The following is a 17,397-nucleotide window of genomic DNA, read 5'->3' as shown; positions in this document are numbered from 1 at the left end:
CCCAAGGTCACCCAGCTGGCTTCAAGTGGAGGAGTGGGGAATCAAACCCAGTTCTCCAGATTAGAGTCCCACCGCTCTTAACCACTACACCAAACTGTATATAATACTTTAAATCTATATGACACTTGCAGGTTCCTATTCTAAATATTTTTTCTTTTAAGGAGTAATACTCTACTTCCTTTGTGTTTACCCTCCAGATAAGGACTAATTTTCTCTTTGTGACTTGTCATTTTCTAATGCTTTATCCTCCAATCTGCATAAAGATGCGATAGTGTTGGTTAGTAGGGCAACTGACTATTCCCATTTTATTATTTTAAATCACACCTGATAACTTCTTTAGTGCTCTACAAGACTATATGAAACTTCAATAATGAAGAGGATGATCCACTATGATTATAAACATATGCATGAAAACAAGTCAAATGGTGAAAAACAAGTTTCACATTCAGGTAAAGAAGCCAGTTGTTAATTTCTCAACATGAATGGTAATTAAAACCTTTGTTTCGGAATGCTATCAAAATCTAAGGAAGTGATTTCCACAGGGGCTGGACTTAAAGATGATCTGTTGAACACAATACCAATAAGTCCCTACTCACATTCACCACTGTCTATATACTATAAAAATATTTCCTTTGGGTTTGTATTGTATGTACATGAAAGCTAGTATTGCCACAAGTCAAGTGTATTCTTGCCATCTGCATAATCTGATCTTTTATGTACTTATTTGTAAGTAAATTTGGGATTGCAGCTCTGCATCCTCATCTGTATGTTTACTCAACAGTAGGTAAAATAAGCATACGCAGAAAACAGAGAGCCACCAGGCTCAAGGAAGAACACCAAGGGGCACCAATATGAATACTTCCGTTGTTAATCCCAAGAATCCATGCAATAATACAATACAATATGGGTGCAATAGGAATGCAATACAAAATACAAAATGGATGTGATACAAAAAGCCAATGTAAGGCAAGATCAGTACATCTGTAGCAAGGCTTAAATAAGCTCATATGCCGGCAGTCCGTAAATGAGTCCAACCGGCTAAACCGGGGAAAGACAGTCAACACAATGCATCTGCCAAACAGAATTGCAGAAACGAAGGGTGTGGGCGACGAGTTGGGTCGACCTGTTCACTGCTCGTTTCAGAAGTACATTCTTCTTTCTTCAGGCCAAAATCTATGTGAACACATCACAGAAGGGAAATATTTTCACACCTCCCCCAATGTTTCAGCAAAACAATATCTTCCCTGTGTAAAACTTACTGACAAGGAACCGCTCTGCATCTTCCAGTTCAAGTCCTTAAAGTAAGTCTAACGAATCGTTTGGATAAGGAGTCTGAGCCTCTCCCATAATTTATACAAACGCTGTGCCAATTTAATTAAAGTAAAAGGCACCAAATTTCCTTAAAGTGAAAATCACCAAATCTGACTCTGCTGCAATATTAATCAATGCAAAAAATGCAAAAAATGCAATAAATACCTTGAGATGCACAGAGACTGAGACCTGCTTATGAATACTGGCACTATGTAAAGGTCCTTACTGGATAAATATTAAAACTATGGTGTGAAGAACGATCATAGAAACGATGAATAGTCCAGTTCATTGTTTAGACCACCAGGGGACACTGTGCGGAGGCGAAAAATCCAACGTGCCTCCGCTTGCAATAAGAAACGGTTTGCATTACCAGGTTTGTTAACCCTTTCCAGGACCGTAAAGACTAGTTCTCTCTCACTACTATGCTGAGTCATAAAATGCTGGGTGAGGGGAGCTTCCTCGTTCCGAGTCTGTATTTTAGAGAGGTGTTCCTGGATCCTCAAACGGACCGGGCGGGTGGTACATCCAATGTACATCAGTTTGCAACTACACTGGATCAAATAAACCACATTCAGCGTGGAGCAAGTTGAAAAGTTTTTGGACTCCAGTGGGTTATTGTAGACTGGATGAATAATGGTTTTAAGGTCTACACAAAGGGAGCAAACATTACAACGGCCACAGGGGAAATGCCCCTGTGGTACATTACTATCAGCGGTCAAAGTTTTCATATCCGAATGCACCAGGATGTCCCTTAGACTTTTAGTCCTTTTATAACCGATCTGTGGTGGGGCCTCGCAGCCCGGCACGTCGGCTAGGACATGCCAGTTTCTCCTAATCGCTCCTGCAATTCTCCCAGATAGGGGCGAGAAGTGTATGGCCCATGTGATTCTCTTTTGAGGTCTATTCTCTCTCACCTTATAGGTAAGTAGATCCCTCCGGGCGGACCGCTCTGCTCGTAATTTCGCTTAAAAGTCTAAGGGACATCCTGGTGCATTCGGATATGAAAACTTTGACCGCTGATAGTAATGTACCACAGGGGCATTTCCCCTGTGGCCGTTGTGCAATTTATTTGTTTGGCTGTGGTTTTTTTTAAAAAAATTAATGTACGTAATACTAAGTGGGGTCTCATTCGTATTGTCTGAAGAACTGGACAAAATATTATGCCAGAATAAAAAAAATGTAAGCCAACGAAGTGCCCCATGTTGATTTTCTTTGATCCCGCCACTTCACCAAAAGAAGTCAAAGCAGAAAGTAACCGAGTGATGCGCTGACCGAAAGCTGCCTGCGCGAACTGCGGAGAACGATCAATCAAAACGCTGACAGAAAGGAGTCCTTCCCGAGGCTGCCGCCGCCTGCTTGTTTGGGAATGAATTCTCCTGAGTCCCTCGGATAAAGTGAAGCGAGCCGCGGCGAGTCTGATGCTCCGCCGGGCGGGGTGAGGCACCTCCTTTCCTTCGCCTCCTCCCCCCGCCATCATTATATCATTTCAGAGCTTACGAAACGTAGCCCGCAAGGCCTGTTTCACAACAGGGGCGGGCCTCAACCGGCAGCCAATGGGCCTGCTCTCATCACATGGGGCCGCTTCAGATTTTATGTAAGGTACGGGGAGGTTTGTGCGTGTCCGTCAAGGAACAAATGCTCCTTCCAAAGTAGAAGAAAGGGGTGGGTGACGGAGGAGGGGGAGAAATTGGGCTCGAAGGGAACCGAGGGTCAAAAGTTACCCGCGTACGTGCCGTTCGCGCCTTCCCCCGTCGCTAGCCGATTAAGCCGAGGTGAAATAAAAGCGCCCAGACGCTGAGGAAAGAAACCTGCCTGCTTGGCGTTGTATTTGCCAGCCGCTGGCACTCTAGCGACTCTGGGGAAAATTCGTGCCTGACCGAACGCAAAGCCCCAACTCCCGGTCCCAATTCACTCCGGAGACCGGCTAGTTGGGTTTCTAGAGCAACTGGCAAGGGGAAGGCTTGGAAGGGACGAGGAGTCGCTCTGCCCTGGGGGGGGGGGGATTGGAAAACAGCCCATCGAGAGGTGATGATGTAGGTTGAGCCGGGAGAGAGAAAAGGCGCAACCCAGAAGAGAAAGTGAAACCAGATGCCACCTGCTCTGACTCCGCCATTCCAGCTTTCGAGGTAGAAAAGGCGCCCAAGTGGGTGTCGGAAGCAGCCGGGGGAGAGCCTGTACCTCTAAGCGCCGGTTGCTTGGCTCCTGGTCCTGCTGAAGGCACACACGGGGAAGAGGCGCGTCAGTCCTCGGCCAAGTGTAGCCGCTTCGGCACTGAGGTGCCCTTAGTCGTCCCCCCATTTCTGTTCTTGTTCATGTTGCCTGTCTTGGGCGGAGGCCGCTCTCGGCTCGGCGGTCCCGGGGATTCCTTTTGGCCTCTCGCCCGCAGCCTTGCCTGCGGGAGCAGAAGCCATGGAGGTTTTCCTCTGCCCCTCTTGCCACTTACCGCTGTGGGAGCCGGTGACCGTGTCGTGCGGCCATTCCTTCTGCAGAAGATGCCTGGGAGAAGATTTGCCTTCTAAGTGCCTCGTCTGTGCCGACGAGCTCGTCTGCCTGGGCTCGAAAACTGTGAGCTGCAACTTCCTGCTGTGCGATTTGTTGGAAAAATGCTTGGATAAAGACACCAGACTGGCCCGGCTGAAAATCGACTTGGAGGACCTGCTCAGGAGTGGAAACTACACGGGAGCATTGAGGATCCTGAAGAAAGGACTCGGCTTAGGTAAGCAGTGGGTGCAAGCTAAGGATGCTTCTTGAGTGTTGGGCGATGACAAGTCAGGGAAAGTCGAGGTAGCCTCAGGAGTCAGTTGTTGGACTCCAGATTTACTTATATTTTAAAAGCCCACCAGTTGTCGGTTATGCAACTTGCCACCATATCTCATTGTATAAGCAGCAAGGGAGAGCCCTTGATGGTGTATGGGGGAGTTATTGGCATTCAGTGGAGGACTTTATTGTCATGAGACAGAATTTTGCATGGGCCACATATGCATTTCATACTCCTTTAAGAAAACTTTATTTTCCTTTGAATAACCAGCATTTATTGAAAGGCGGTTATCAGGATGTCTGTAATAGTAACAGGAAATTACTTAAATTTGGAGGTTACAGATGTCTTTATCCTTTACTAGGCAATTCTTTGGAACCTTTTAAAGTTGAGCTATGTTAGTAAGAAAAAATCCTAGTGTCAAGCTTGCTGATGAATACAGAGGACACAAAGCTATTTTAGACTCTTTTGCGAAAGCACACAAAGAATAAAGAAAGGACAGGTGCATTATTGCCTGCTTTGTAGCTTTCTTTTCTAAACTTAAGAAGTAAGTTAGTTGGAAGTGCAGTGACTTGTCCAAGATCACTGGGGGAGGCCTGGCTCTGATTCTTGCTTTTAGTGGCATCACTTAGGGAGAGGTTCAAAATTGTCATACTTTTTACTTCCTATAGAAGACTATTCTCCTCTTGATTGAAGTATTTTCTGAGTGTTAAAACTGTTAAAAGTTGTCACTTTTTTCCTTGACAGCAACTTTGACCTTTTGCTTGAGGCAGAAATTCAACAGGTCAAGTTTCAGGGGAAAAGATGCAGTGATGGGGAAAGCTGCATCTCATTGACATCATATACCATTCTTAAAAGATGTTAAACCTAACTAAGTTTCAGGCTGAAAGTAAAACAAACTGAGAAGCAGCAACTAGAAAACATCTTCTTAGTCTCCCTTGTCTGTAACACGTGTGGGATTATTATTACAAATGGCTTAGAAAAATCAATAGTGTTTTGTAAGCAGGCTCTCAAGCAAAGAAACAAATGGCCACTAGTAGCTCTGAGGAGTTTATGGGCAAAGAATCCAGAGAAGCACATAATGTATTGCAAGATTGACTTGAATGGTGGAAGATTTCCTTAACAAGGGGTCCTTCAGAGCAGTGAGAGCATCAGCAGTTTTGAGTGGGTGGCTTAGGTTTGAATCTGTGAGGCATATATGCTGAAGGAATGCCTAAATCCTACATAGTCTACATACCTGCCTACTTGGAAAGCCAGTCCTAGATTATGCCTTACGTTTCTTAGGGAGGCATGGGTTAGGAATTGCGGATTCCTCCCTGGATAATAATAACATAAATGATTTAGTGCTTACAGGGTGTTTTCAAAACGTGGCAAAAAGTTTTGCTCCCTTTAGTTGTCTGTTGATTAAAAGTTTCCCTATGGAGAAGAGGTTTCTTTGCTATTCACAAGAGCAACTGTATCCTATTTTCATGCTAGAAACAGATGTGAAAATCAAACTCTGAAATCTTTTCCCTTTGCTCTATACTTGTGTATAGATCACTTGCAAGACAGCAACCTGTTGGAAAATGTCTAGGCTAGACAATATACATGTTTAGATGTGGAAAATCACTACTCTTTCTGTCAACTTCAAGGGAGAACTTATCATTGTATAATTTGCCACAATCTAGTTTGTTTGCTTTCTGTCCTTTCTCTGAGAGAGGCTCTGTTCCTTTGAAAGCTATATGATATGCAGACATTCAAGAGATGCAGCTTTCCGGCTCTCTGTGTATTTATGCTAGGAACAGCTGCACATTTTAAATATCTACTTGTCAAACTTTTTTGGGAAAAGGAAGGACACCCTATGGATCTCATTAATAGTGTCCATTTAACTTTTCCTAAAGTTTTCTTGTTCTATGCTTTATTATTTCAACGTATCATTATTTAACTAAAGTAAATGTCCTTGACAAAATGGCAAGTAGCACAACTCAGAGTCATTAAAAGTTAGAGCTGGGCCAGCAGCATTTTTTAAAATTCAAATAGATTTACTGTCCCAGCACTTTTCCCAAGTAAACTTTTATCATGTTATCTTTAGGTACTTTAAAATATTGATCATTTTGTATAGCAGTGGACTGTTTGGCTCTCTTCTGCTTGTTTTATGAGGTTTGAAATCAAAACCTACTAATTATAGGGCTTATGGTTGTTTTTTAAAATTGAATGAACACACTTTCTAGTTAATTTCCAGAATTTAAAATTCTGTGCTGTTGCAGAATTGTGAACAATTGTTCATGTTATAGAATGGGGACTGAGTGTTTTTGAGCATGAGGGCAGTTTGGGATTTCAAGAGTAGAAAGCAGGTGCCAGCAGAGGGCCAGGACTAGCAATGAACTGATGGGAAGCTTCAATCCAAGCACCCTCCTATGATGGCAGTAGAGATATGAAGGTCTGGAAAAAAACAGGATTTTTTGAGGGGGCTCTGTTTTTTAATGACTTTTTTGGAAAATCTGAGGGAGCATAAAAAAACTGCTATGAATTTTGCCTCATCCTGGAATGACTGAAATGTTTAAGGCAAGATTTTACTCAAAATGTGTAGCCTGAACATTTCTATGTAAGACAATTTACAGCATGAGGTAATTATAATTGCTATACATATTGTAGACATAGACAACATATTATTGAACAATGATTATTGTTCAAATGTGTGTAATTTGGCAAGAAATGACATGCTGTAATGTGTTTGATAATATATTATTAAAAAGTTCAATGTTTTCAATGTTATAAATAACTTGATATCCAAATATGTTGGTAATCCTGCATACTGTGACCATATGAGACTGTTTCTGTCCAAATAATACTTTATTTTGTTTACTACATCATTTGTTTTCTTCAATTTTTATTTCTTCCTATCTCTAGATTATTGAAACTAAAGATAAATGCGCTACAATAGCATAGGATGCAGCAATTTGCAAGTCTCTCTCAAGTAAATTTCAATTTTTTCTACAGAAAATGAATACTAAAACTAAGATTGGCACCCATGGACGTCACATTGGGATCACAGGGTTAAAATATGATGATCTAGCAAAGTGTCATGGGAAATTACGAAGCATAGCCATCAAATGTGTGCCTCACATCTCAGCTGTCTCCAGTCCACCAGACTGGAAATCCAAGTGTACTGTGACAGTATTTAGCATAATTTAGCTCTTACCATGAGACATTCACTAGAGCATTTCTGTGAACTGAAGTGTTTCAACCCATGGAGGATAGCTTTCCTTTCTCTTCTATCCTGTTGTAGCTCAAATTGCTGATCCTGTTAGTGAATTTTTGTGTAGGGGTAGACTTTTGGGCTGCAGCAGGAATGAGGAGGCAGTAAAGTCATACTCCATTGGTTGAAATCCTTCGGTATGCAGAAATGCTCGGTGGCTCCAAACCAATGTGTCTTCCTTCAAGCACATTTACTAGATTATTTTTCCTTTGTTATTAACAAGTATATTTGCAGACATTACAGGCAAACAAATACAGAATGAAACAAATGGTATTAATTCATAGACAAATAGCTTCTATCTGGTGTAGTGGCTAAGAGTGGCAGGACTCTAATCTGGAGAACCCGGTTTGATTCCACACTCCTCTGCTTGAAGCCAGCTGGGTGACCTTGGTTCCAATACAGCTCTTCCAGAGCTCTTTCAGCCCCACCCACCTCACAGGGTGATTGTCGTGAGGATAATAATAATACACTTTGTAAACCGCTCTGACATTAAGTTGTCCTGAAGGGCGGTATATAAATTGAACGTTATTACTATTATTATTATCTTGTTACTCCCCAAAGTAATAAACAGTATCCAACATTTATGAAACCAATCCAAACTGTAAGAATTATTTCTTTGACATTTCCAGTATCAGTTTTGTCCCTGCATGCAGGAAAGAAACAAATGCTTAGCTAGATGATATGCAGCTGGCAAGATGTTTCCCAACACTCCCTCTCTTTGCTACCTTAATTTTTTTTTTTTTGCATTTGAGTTTCAGAGCATACTTATGTTCAAAGATCAGAATGAAAGAGAGGTGACCTAGGGGTGATCCTGCTGGGTGGAAGGGCAGGACTGAGAGGAGATATTCCTTCACATACTTGACATAGTCAAGAATAGCCTTACCATGCTCTTTTTTTTAGCAAAGTCCGGACAACACCTTGCCATGTTCTTCAGATGGGGCATATCCAAGAAGCTTAAACTCTCTTGTGAACTTGGTAAGGGCTTGTAGATCATATGGAGCTGCCTCATACTGGTCAGACCATTTGTTTATCAGTGTCAGTATTGTCTGGTCAAACTGGCAGTAGTTTTCAAAAGTTTCAGGCCAGGATCCTTCCTATCACTTGCTTACTTTTAATGGAGATTCTGGGGATACAATCTGGGACTTCCTGCATTAAAACAGTCACTTCCCTGATTTTTTTTTTAAAACATGGCTGCTAGCTCCTTGCACTCATTCAGAATCCCTTTACTATAAGAGTGCTTGAAGGGAAGGATTTTTACTGTTCAGAGACCCTCAGAGAAACTTTAGTTTGCTCACACTGGAGAATTTTTTTGCACTGAAGTGCCCTCAAGGAGCCTAGACTTGGCATTTGAAATGGAATAATTCAGTCATAAAGGCTGGGAAACTGCCAAATAATCTGTTTTAAAAAAATTCTACTGCTATCTATTTTTTTAAATAAATACCCAATGTGACAGAAAACCTTGAACTCTAATATGGTTCAAGATTGCCCTAGAGCATCTGGGATCTTGGATCCTAGATTTATATTAGAATAACCCATTCATTCCCATTCCACATTGGGCCACTTTGCCAAACTTAATTTTAGACAAAAGAAAACTAGTTTAGATGGGGCCAACTATTTGTCATAGTAGTTCATAGTCATAACAGCTACTTGATTGGAGCGGCTATCACTTCCTGATTGGTAATGTTAGCCTATGACATCAAAGATGTGACTTTGCAATGGATTGGCTAAATCAGTTTGTTATTCTTAGGCTGGCTTAGGTTGGGTTCTGTTGTCAATAAATATATGAAGGATTTGGATCTTTTCTTGTCTCCATTGGGACCATGTGAAATCCGATGACTACAGGAGGGTGGGTGGATCCCTCTATCCTTTTGTTACTGCAAGGAATTCTACACATTCTTTGAGAAAGTTGCTACAGTCTAGGTAAAGTATAACTAGCTAAATTAGATTAACTTTATTGCTTTTTGAAAGTCTGTGTGCTATGATATTGTGTACTTTTCCCTGTAATTTTATTTTGTCTTCATTTTTTAACCACTTTTGGAATCAAATCACCATTTTTCTGTTTCCCCCTCTTTTATAATAAACCTTTTAATAAAGTCTTTTTTGGCTTCGTTCAGTTCAGTATATTTCTCTGGGATATTTATCTTAATCTTTTTCCCTACGTGCCCGACTGCACAGATGCTACATAGTTTCCTGTAAGGTATTTTTTGAGGCTTATACCCTGTTATTTCTTTATTGGTCTAGTACTGCTTTAAAAGGACATCTTCTAAGCGGGTCAGTCCTGATGTTTTCAGGAGGTCCCTGAGAGGTGGCAGCCATTTATCAAATCCTTTCCGGGGAATCCTTCATCTAAGTGAGTTTTTCCAGCAAGGAAAGGCACCTCTATGCATCCGTCTGTCAAGACCTTCCCCTTCCTTCTTTCTTTAAACCATCAGCACAAACATAAGTGATGCATGTACAAATATTTCTAAATCCTACATTGCTAGAAGGCATTTTTAATAATAATCATAACTGTGCTTATATACAGCCCTTTCAGACAGATTAGTGCCCCATTCAGTGTTGAACAAAGTCAGTGTTATTATTGTCCTCCCAGTATCCCTGGGGAGCTGGGGCTGAGGAGTGGCTTACCGAAGGCCACCTGCAGAGCTCATAGCTGTAGTGAGATTTGAACCAACAGAGCAGCTCAGCCACTTAGCCACTATGCTACGGCAGCAAAATACAGATAATTAAGATGTTCATTAATAATAAGAGTTTGGTGCTGAAAGACATCTTATTGTACCAATGAAACAGTACCAAGAGACCAAGCTTATTGCATTTTCCTTCCCCTACAGTTTATATAAGACTTGATTACTCTTCTGGCCTAGGTACATTCTGCACATGTGCTTGGTGATGATGGAGCTGTGGGCCTCCCAGTTGAGCTGTGGACCTCCCAGTTTGTATGATTGGTTGGCTATGGGACATTTCATATTTATTACGGCATGATATGTAACTGAGCTCTGAGCTTTCTCATCCCATCAAACTGAGTCTTGTAGGTTTGTGTGTAAATAGAGCTGCTGTTCATCACTTCATTATTTTGGAATATAGATGTTTTGTATGGACCATATATATATATGCATTGTATATGCTCCCTGTGCGAGAACAAAGCTTTCTTCTGCACGTTGCCTCACATAGAGCACATTTCACAGTCCTTCAAGTTGAGTAAGGTCTACTTGGGCCCAGGGGGTGTTGGTGTAAGTTAAGGCAACTGTTGACTTTAGAGTTCAGGATTTATGGATTCAGCAAGTAAGGGCCGATAGCAAGATGTCCACAGTTTAGACCATTTTACTAACATATTCCGCAATGATTTAGTTCAGACTTTCTGTTTTAAAGTTAAAAAACAAGGATCTGGTTTTTAGTTGATCTTGTGCCAGTGGAGAATATGACATAGCAAATGGAATACTGTGTTCTTCATTCTTTCAACATCTCTGCAATAGAAACTGGTTGTGTAACTGCTTTTATGCAGCACTGATAAGTGAATCACTGAAGCAAATGCAGCCTGTCTTGTGCTTTCTTCGTTGTGGAAACTTACTGGATAGGGAGGGGGCTCTGTTTACAGCCCTAGTGCCACACAGGCTGCAGGGTGTGCATTTTTTAAAACTTCTTGTGGTATAAGCATAGCTGTATCTCTCTAATCCAAAAGCCCATAGGTCCTGTCCTTAAAACCACAGTTGATAAGCAGTGTCAGATTCTGCTGAACTACGTAACTGCATGCTTGCATAAGAGATTAGGTTTGAAAAAAAATGGCATTAATCTGAACAAAGAAAAAATTAGATGAGCTGTGATTAGAATATTTTGTTTCTGGCTAACAATCCAAAAGCCCATAGGTCCTGTCCTTAAAACCACAGTTTTAAGGACAAATCTGAGAGGAGTATGGGCCTTTCCTAAATTGTTTAGGATTTTATGATTAAGTCGTCATTTATATTTAACCATAGTAATCAAATACTGTTATATCACATCATCTGTACATTTTGAAAACCTATTGACATCCTTAATACTGATTTCTTCCCCTGACTGATGTTGATGCCATAGCAAGACTTAACTTGTTCTTGGAATACTTAGGTATTCTGAAGAACAATATCTGGGTCCAGTAGAGCCTTAACTAGAATTTCAGGGTATGAGCTTTCAAGAGTCAAAGCTCCCTTTTGTCAGATAGGTATTCTGAAAGATCAGAATATTCTTTCAGATATTCTGAAAGATGAGAGTTCACAAATGAACAGCCCATGCAACAGCCAATTTGTCATTGGCTTTGCTCTCATAGCAGCCATTTTGTAGCAGTGACAGTTCTTTCCCAAAATTTCACAGGTGCCTGCAGGATCAACAATGTAAAAAACAAGGCTCATATTATTCATAACTTGGTCAAACAGAGAAATATGAGAAAATATTTTTCTCTTCAAACCTAGTTTGTTGTTTGTAGCAGGGTAGGAATTGTAACATAACATCAAGTGTGTTTCCACATAGAGCTTCTTTTAGATTTCTAGTCCAATACTGTGGTATACTGTACATCCAAAGACATAGAAGGTGGCTTGAGTTTAGGCAGTTGGTTACACCAACTGGCAGAGAACTATAGCTTATTGGAGAACATTATACAGCAGCAGTGCCTCTGATTTCCTGTTCATTTAATGTTACACATCTTTGTTGCTTACATCTATTCTTTTATGTACTTCCCTGGTGATTCTGTAGCAGTAGAAAAGAGCAAGAGTCCAGTAGCACCTATAAGACTAACAAAATTGGTGGTAAAGTATGAGCTTTCGTAAGTCACAGCTCACTTCTTCAGATACCAGTTTACTTCATAAGAAGTGAGCTGTGACTCACGAAAGCTCATACTCTACAAACTTTGTTAGTTTTATACGTGCTACTGAACTCTTGCTCTTTTCTACTGGTATAGACAGACTTAACACGGCTACCTGGAAATTCTGGTAAATGATTTTGTCTTGGACATTTATACTGGGCAGGGAAGATGTTTATGTTCCTGGAGAGCTGCTTAATTTTTTCAGCTGGGAGCTACCAGTTGCAAATTGGGTGGGATCAGTCACAAAATGATGGGCTGCACAGAAATTATAGTGTTTCAGGAAAGGCCTTCAGCGGTCATCTGGGGAAACCTTCCTCTGCTGGTTTTCTAAAGCAAACAAATTCCACCACCTCAGGCTGTAATTTTTTCAGCACAGAAAAAATATGCCTCTTGTTTTCTCTGGAAGAAGCAAATAGCAACTTTGATGCTATCTCAGCAGCTTTGATACTATCTCATCCATGTGTGAAGGGAGAGGAGAGGCAGATGGAAGAGCGCTGGTGCTGGTATTGCCCTTTTCCCATGCAGAGAAAAGGTGTGTGCATACATGTGCTGCTGCCTCCTTCATACAAAAGAGAAAAAGAACCAGTGATCCATCTTGTCTAGTCTGAATGGTATCAGCTGTCCAGCATCTCAGGTAGAGAAAGTTCTTTCCTGATATTCTTTCTCTGGAGATGTCAGGGACTGAACTTCCTTCTATATGTAAAGCATGTGCTCAACTTCTGAGCCACAGTCCCTTCCTTTTTCCATTATATCTGAGACCATTTGTAATTGTTTTGCTAGAAATACTTCTTAAGTGTTTTTTTTTCTGCCACTAGCTCCAGATGATCTTGAACTGAGGGTATGTCGTTCAGAAGTATATGTGGCTTTGCAGCGATACCCAGAGGCACTGAAGGATTTGGAAGTGCTGTGTATTCAAGAACCAGAAGAATGTGAGGTAAATTGGGCGTGCAGTTTCATATCACTGTCATTGTCCCAGACAAGTACCTACTCTTTGCTGAACATAAACAATAGCAAACACACCAACTACCACAAGGAGGCAGTATAATTATCTAAATACTTATATAATTTTTTATGTATATTTCAGGCAAATAAATTTTTTTAGAAATTTTAAAGTGCAAAGTGCAACATGTGAATCATACAAAATATACAAGGTCATAAACCACAATACATATTCAGTCAATTCAGTCAATGAACAAGAATAAGTCATTCAAATTATAAACAGTCCAACTGGTGAGAGAAACACTGTTTTCCATATGTCCTTTTCAAAGAGCAGACCATTCTCCAGATGGAAAAGGAGCTGTAATCAATCTTCAACAACAGCCTATGTATGCCAGCTGATTTTCAGTTCCCGTTTCACACAACAAGGTTCTTCACGGGCATGATTGTACAAACTATAATAAAGATACAATACAAATATATAATGGTCTGAAATCATTAATATAAATGTAACAACACCGTGTCCTATCCATTTACTCACTGGTCTCTCACAAGCCTTAATCATAACTTCCAGTTGGTAAGATCCGATGGAGCGATGCCATGTGACTCACCAAACACTAAACTCTTATATATCCAGCCAATTAAAGGGACAGTGAAAATGGTCACATGGCTGGTGGCCCTGCCCCCTGATCTCCAGACAGGGGGGAGTTTAGATTGCCCTCCATGCTGCTGAACCAAACCAAAACATTCATTACAGTTTAGTTTCCCGGATTTGGTTCAGTGTTCCTGCAGCTTTAACAAAACAAAACAGCAATTTCCAGGTATATTTCCAGCTTGTTTTTTTTTTATTATGCACACCCCTAGTTGAGACATTTTTGCTGCTCTTTAGTAAAAGACATGGAGAAAAACTTTTAAATAGAATTGTTGGCAGAATTTCTTAGATGTTATTCTTACTTATAATTTTTTAAAAAATATCTTGTTTAAATTATTGTTTTTTGTTTGGAAACCACATTGAATGACAGGAAAAGCAGCATGCAGATATTTTAAGTAAATAGGCCATCCAAAAATTTGGAACAGGCAATAATATTGAGAACAGAAGGTTAATGTTAGCCACACTCCTTCCTCCTTATTTCTGGCTACCAAAATTCAATGGAAGAAGAAGTCTGGCACTTTTGATAGATTCTTGGGCTTTGGTGAGCTTCCTGCAGAAAGGCATTCCATGGTTAAGGGGCTGCTACCAAGGAAGGAACCCTCCCAGTAGGGTTTTGAAATACTTAAGCAGTAGTTAGATGGTTGTGACCAGGGCTCATTTCGAGGGGGAATGCACGGGAATGCCATTCTGGTAGTTCCTCCAAGTCAGGTGGCCTTTAAAATATTTTGGGACATTTAGGCGTCGATTGGGGCCAAAACAGCCTGGACTGGGTAGGTGCCGGATGGGAGAAGCATCCCTACCTGGCACTGATCCGGTGCCGGCTGTTTCGACCCTGATCCAAGCCGCAACGGGCCTAAAATGGCCATTTTAGGCCATTTTGGAGTCGTTTTGACCTGGATAAGGGCCAAAATGGACCGGATCAGGGCCAAAACGGCCTGGATCGGGTCAGTGCCAGGCAAGTGGAGCCTCCCCCGCCTGGCCGTTTTGGCCCCAATCCTTGCTGAAACAGGTAAAAATTGCCATTTTTGGCAATTTTGGGCCCGTTTTGGCCTGGAGTAGGGCCAGAATGGCCTGGATTGGGTCAGTGGTAGGCGGGGGAAGCTTCCCCCACCTGGCACCAACCCAGTCCCTGCCGTTTTGGCCCCAGTCCTGGCCAAACCGGGTCAAAAATGGCCATTTGGGGCCGTTTGGGCCTGGGTTGGGGCCGAAGCAGCCCAGATCGGGTCGGTGGTGGGTGGGGGAAGCCTCCCTTACCCAGCACTGACCTGGTCCCAGCTGTTTTGGCCCTGAGCCGGGCTGAAACGGGTTAAGAACGGCCATTTTGGGCCTGTTTTGGCCCGGATCGGGGCCAAAACAGCCTGGATTGGGTCAGTGCTGGGTGGGGGAAGCCACCCCTACCCGGCACCAATATGATCCAGGCTGAAACGGGCCAAAATGGCCATTTTGGGCCATTTTGGCCAGGGTCAGGGCTGAAATGGCCTGGATTGGGGCCGAAACGGGCTGTATCGTGTCAGTGCTGGGTGGGGGAGGCTTCCCCCACCCAACACCAACCTGGTCCCAGCTGTTTCAGCCCTGATCCTGGCCGAAACGGGTCAAAATGGCCATTTTGGGGCCTGTTTCTGCCCAGATGGAGGCCAAAACGGCCCAGGTTGGGTTGGTGCTGGGTGGGGGAAACCTCCCCAGCCTGGTACAGACATGGTCCCTGCCATTTCAGCCCCAATCCTGGCCGAAAAAAGGCCCCAAATGGCCATTTTGGGCCCATTTTGACCTGGATTGGGTCAAAAGGGGCCTGGACCGGGTAATTGCTGGGCAGGGGAGGGTTCCCCCGCTCAGCTCTGACCAGATTTCAATCTTTTTGGCCCTGATCCTGGCCCAAATGGGCACTTTCGACCATTTGGGCCATTTTCTGCTGGGATCGGGGCCAGAACTGTCAGGATCTGGTCAGTGCGAGGTGAGGGAACCCTCCGCTGCCCAGCACTGATCTGCTCCAGGGTGTTTCAGCCATGATCCGGGCCAAACGGGATCAGGACCAAAACCTTTTTGGCCAGGATTAGGACCAAAACCGCCAGGATTGGGTCGGTGCCTGGTGGGGAACCCCTCCTCTGCCTGGCACCAACCCAATCCGGGCCGTTTTGGGCCTGATGTCCAAAACAGCCATTTTGAGCCTGTTTTGGCGTGGATTGGGGGCAAAACGGCCCTGATCGGGCTACTGCCAGGTGGGGGAACACTCCCCCATCCGGCAGCAGTCGAATCCTGGCCATTTTGGCCCAATCAAGGGGTGTGGCATATGTTAATGAGTTATGCTAATGAGTTCCTGCAGTTCTTTTTCTACGAAATGACACCTGGTTGTGATGGACAGGAATAATTCCCACTCTGCCTCTTCTGGGGAAGAGCCAATGAGAGGTGGTGGGATGCTGGAGCTTGAGGCAGTTGAAACCTGTTAAGGCAGTTAGTGAGAGTGGGAAAAGTATGTGAAGCTGCTGGAGATGAGCAACAAAGATACAGTTGGTTGTTGATACCTGACACCGTGAGTGCATGATTGTGGAGTTATACATGCACCTCTTAACAATGATATATCTATATAGTTTAAATCATTAACTCCTGTGTTCACCATCTCATAAATAAAAGTTATTCTTTTGCTGTTTTAAGGCTGACAGGGCTGAAGTTTGTTGGCTGAGCAGAAATAAAATGCGCATGAACATGAAGCATTGTGGCCCCAACAATGGGCCTAATTTAACTAAACAGTGGCAGTATATAGAGGCAGAAAACACTGAACTCTCTTTCCCCAGTAACCCTGGTCAGTAGCTGGGTGAAGGGCAATGAATATAGGGAGCTGACTGGAGGAGTTTCCAGGAAGACAAGATAGAAAGGATCTGGTGTGGATTTGGATCAGGGCTCTCTATCCGATAAATAGTGATTAGACAGGTGGCATATTGTGACTGCCCTTAATTGCCCGTGAAGCCCTACATCTGGTGGAACTCTCTGTCTGATGAAACCAGGGCCCGGCAGGATTTATTATCCTTCCGCCAAGCCTGTAAGTCAGAGATATTCTGCCAGGCATATGGCGGAGGCTAGGTTGGGCCCCCGCCAGCCATTCTTGACTTGACTTGAAAAGATCTGTCCACCACCCTATATGTACCTATAGATATATATGGGCCATGTCTGAAATGAAGTAACTCTTCAGTTGCCATCTGAGGAGAAGTTTTTATTGTATGTAGTATTTTAAATTTTATTGTAATGTTTTTATCTGTTTTTATGTAAATTTAAAATGTCGTGCTCTGCCCTGAGACCACTCGGTGGGGAGGGCGGACTAAAAATCTAATATAATAAATAAAATAATAAATAAGGGGACATTTAAGGTGGGTGCCAGGGGGTCACAATGGTAGTTCAAGAAGGTTCTCCCAGGAGATCTTGGACATCATGCTGGAGCATTGGGTGGAGGTATTTTATTGAGCCAACTGATCTTATGTAAGAAGATGCAGTGTTCATTTTCCCCCAAAATACTGATCGTTGCAGAACAAAAACTGCATCTTGGTGGTTTGATCTGATAGCTTTTCATTATTTTTATCAATACAGATACCTCTGTATAATGTACGTGCATACATGTTTACTCACCAATAAAATATTTTACCTTTTAAGATTAGGCCTTTCTTTTTTCATCCTGATCTGAGATACATAGT

At 42.5% G+C, this 17,397-nt stretch overlaps 1 protein-coding gene across 1 annotated transcript in view; it reads left to right on the top strand.

The window, feature by feature from the left end:
* Positions 1-2,927: 2,927 nt before the first annotated feature.
* Positions 2,928-17,397, top strand: part of LOC129328135 (LON peptidase N-terminal domain and RING finger protein 1-like) — a 57,675-nt gene continuing 43,205 nt past the window's right edge. Inside the window, exons 1-2 of the mRNA XM_054976941.1 lie at positions 2,928-4,027; positions 12,945-13,063. Of these exons, the coding sequence (XP_054832916.1) occupies positions 3,721-4,027; positions 12,945-13,063 (426 nt within the window). The 5' untranslated portion in view covers positions 2,928-3,720. The remainder of the gene's footprint in view (positions 4,028-12,944; positions 13,064-17,397) is intronic.

This window comes from Eublepharis macularius, chromosome 4, assembly GCF_028583425.1.
Source record: "Eublepharis macularius isolate TG4126 chromosome 4, MPM_Emac_v1.0, whole genome shotgun sequence".
NCBI classification, from domain to species: domain Eukaryota; kingdom Metazoa; phylum Chordata; class Lepidosauria; order Squamata; family Eublepharidae; genus Eublepharis; species Eublepharis macularius.
The sequence above is the reverse complement of the archived record's forward strand: the minus strand, read 5'-3'. Positions and strand labels throughout refer to the sequence as shown.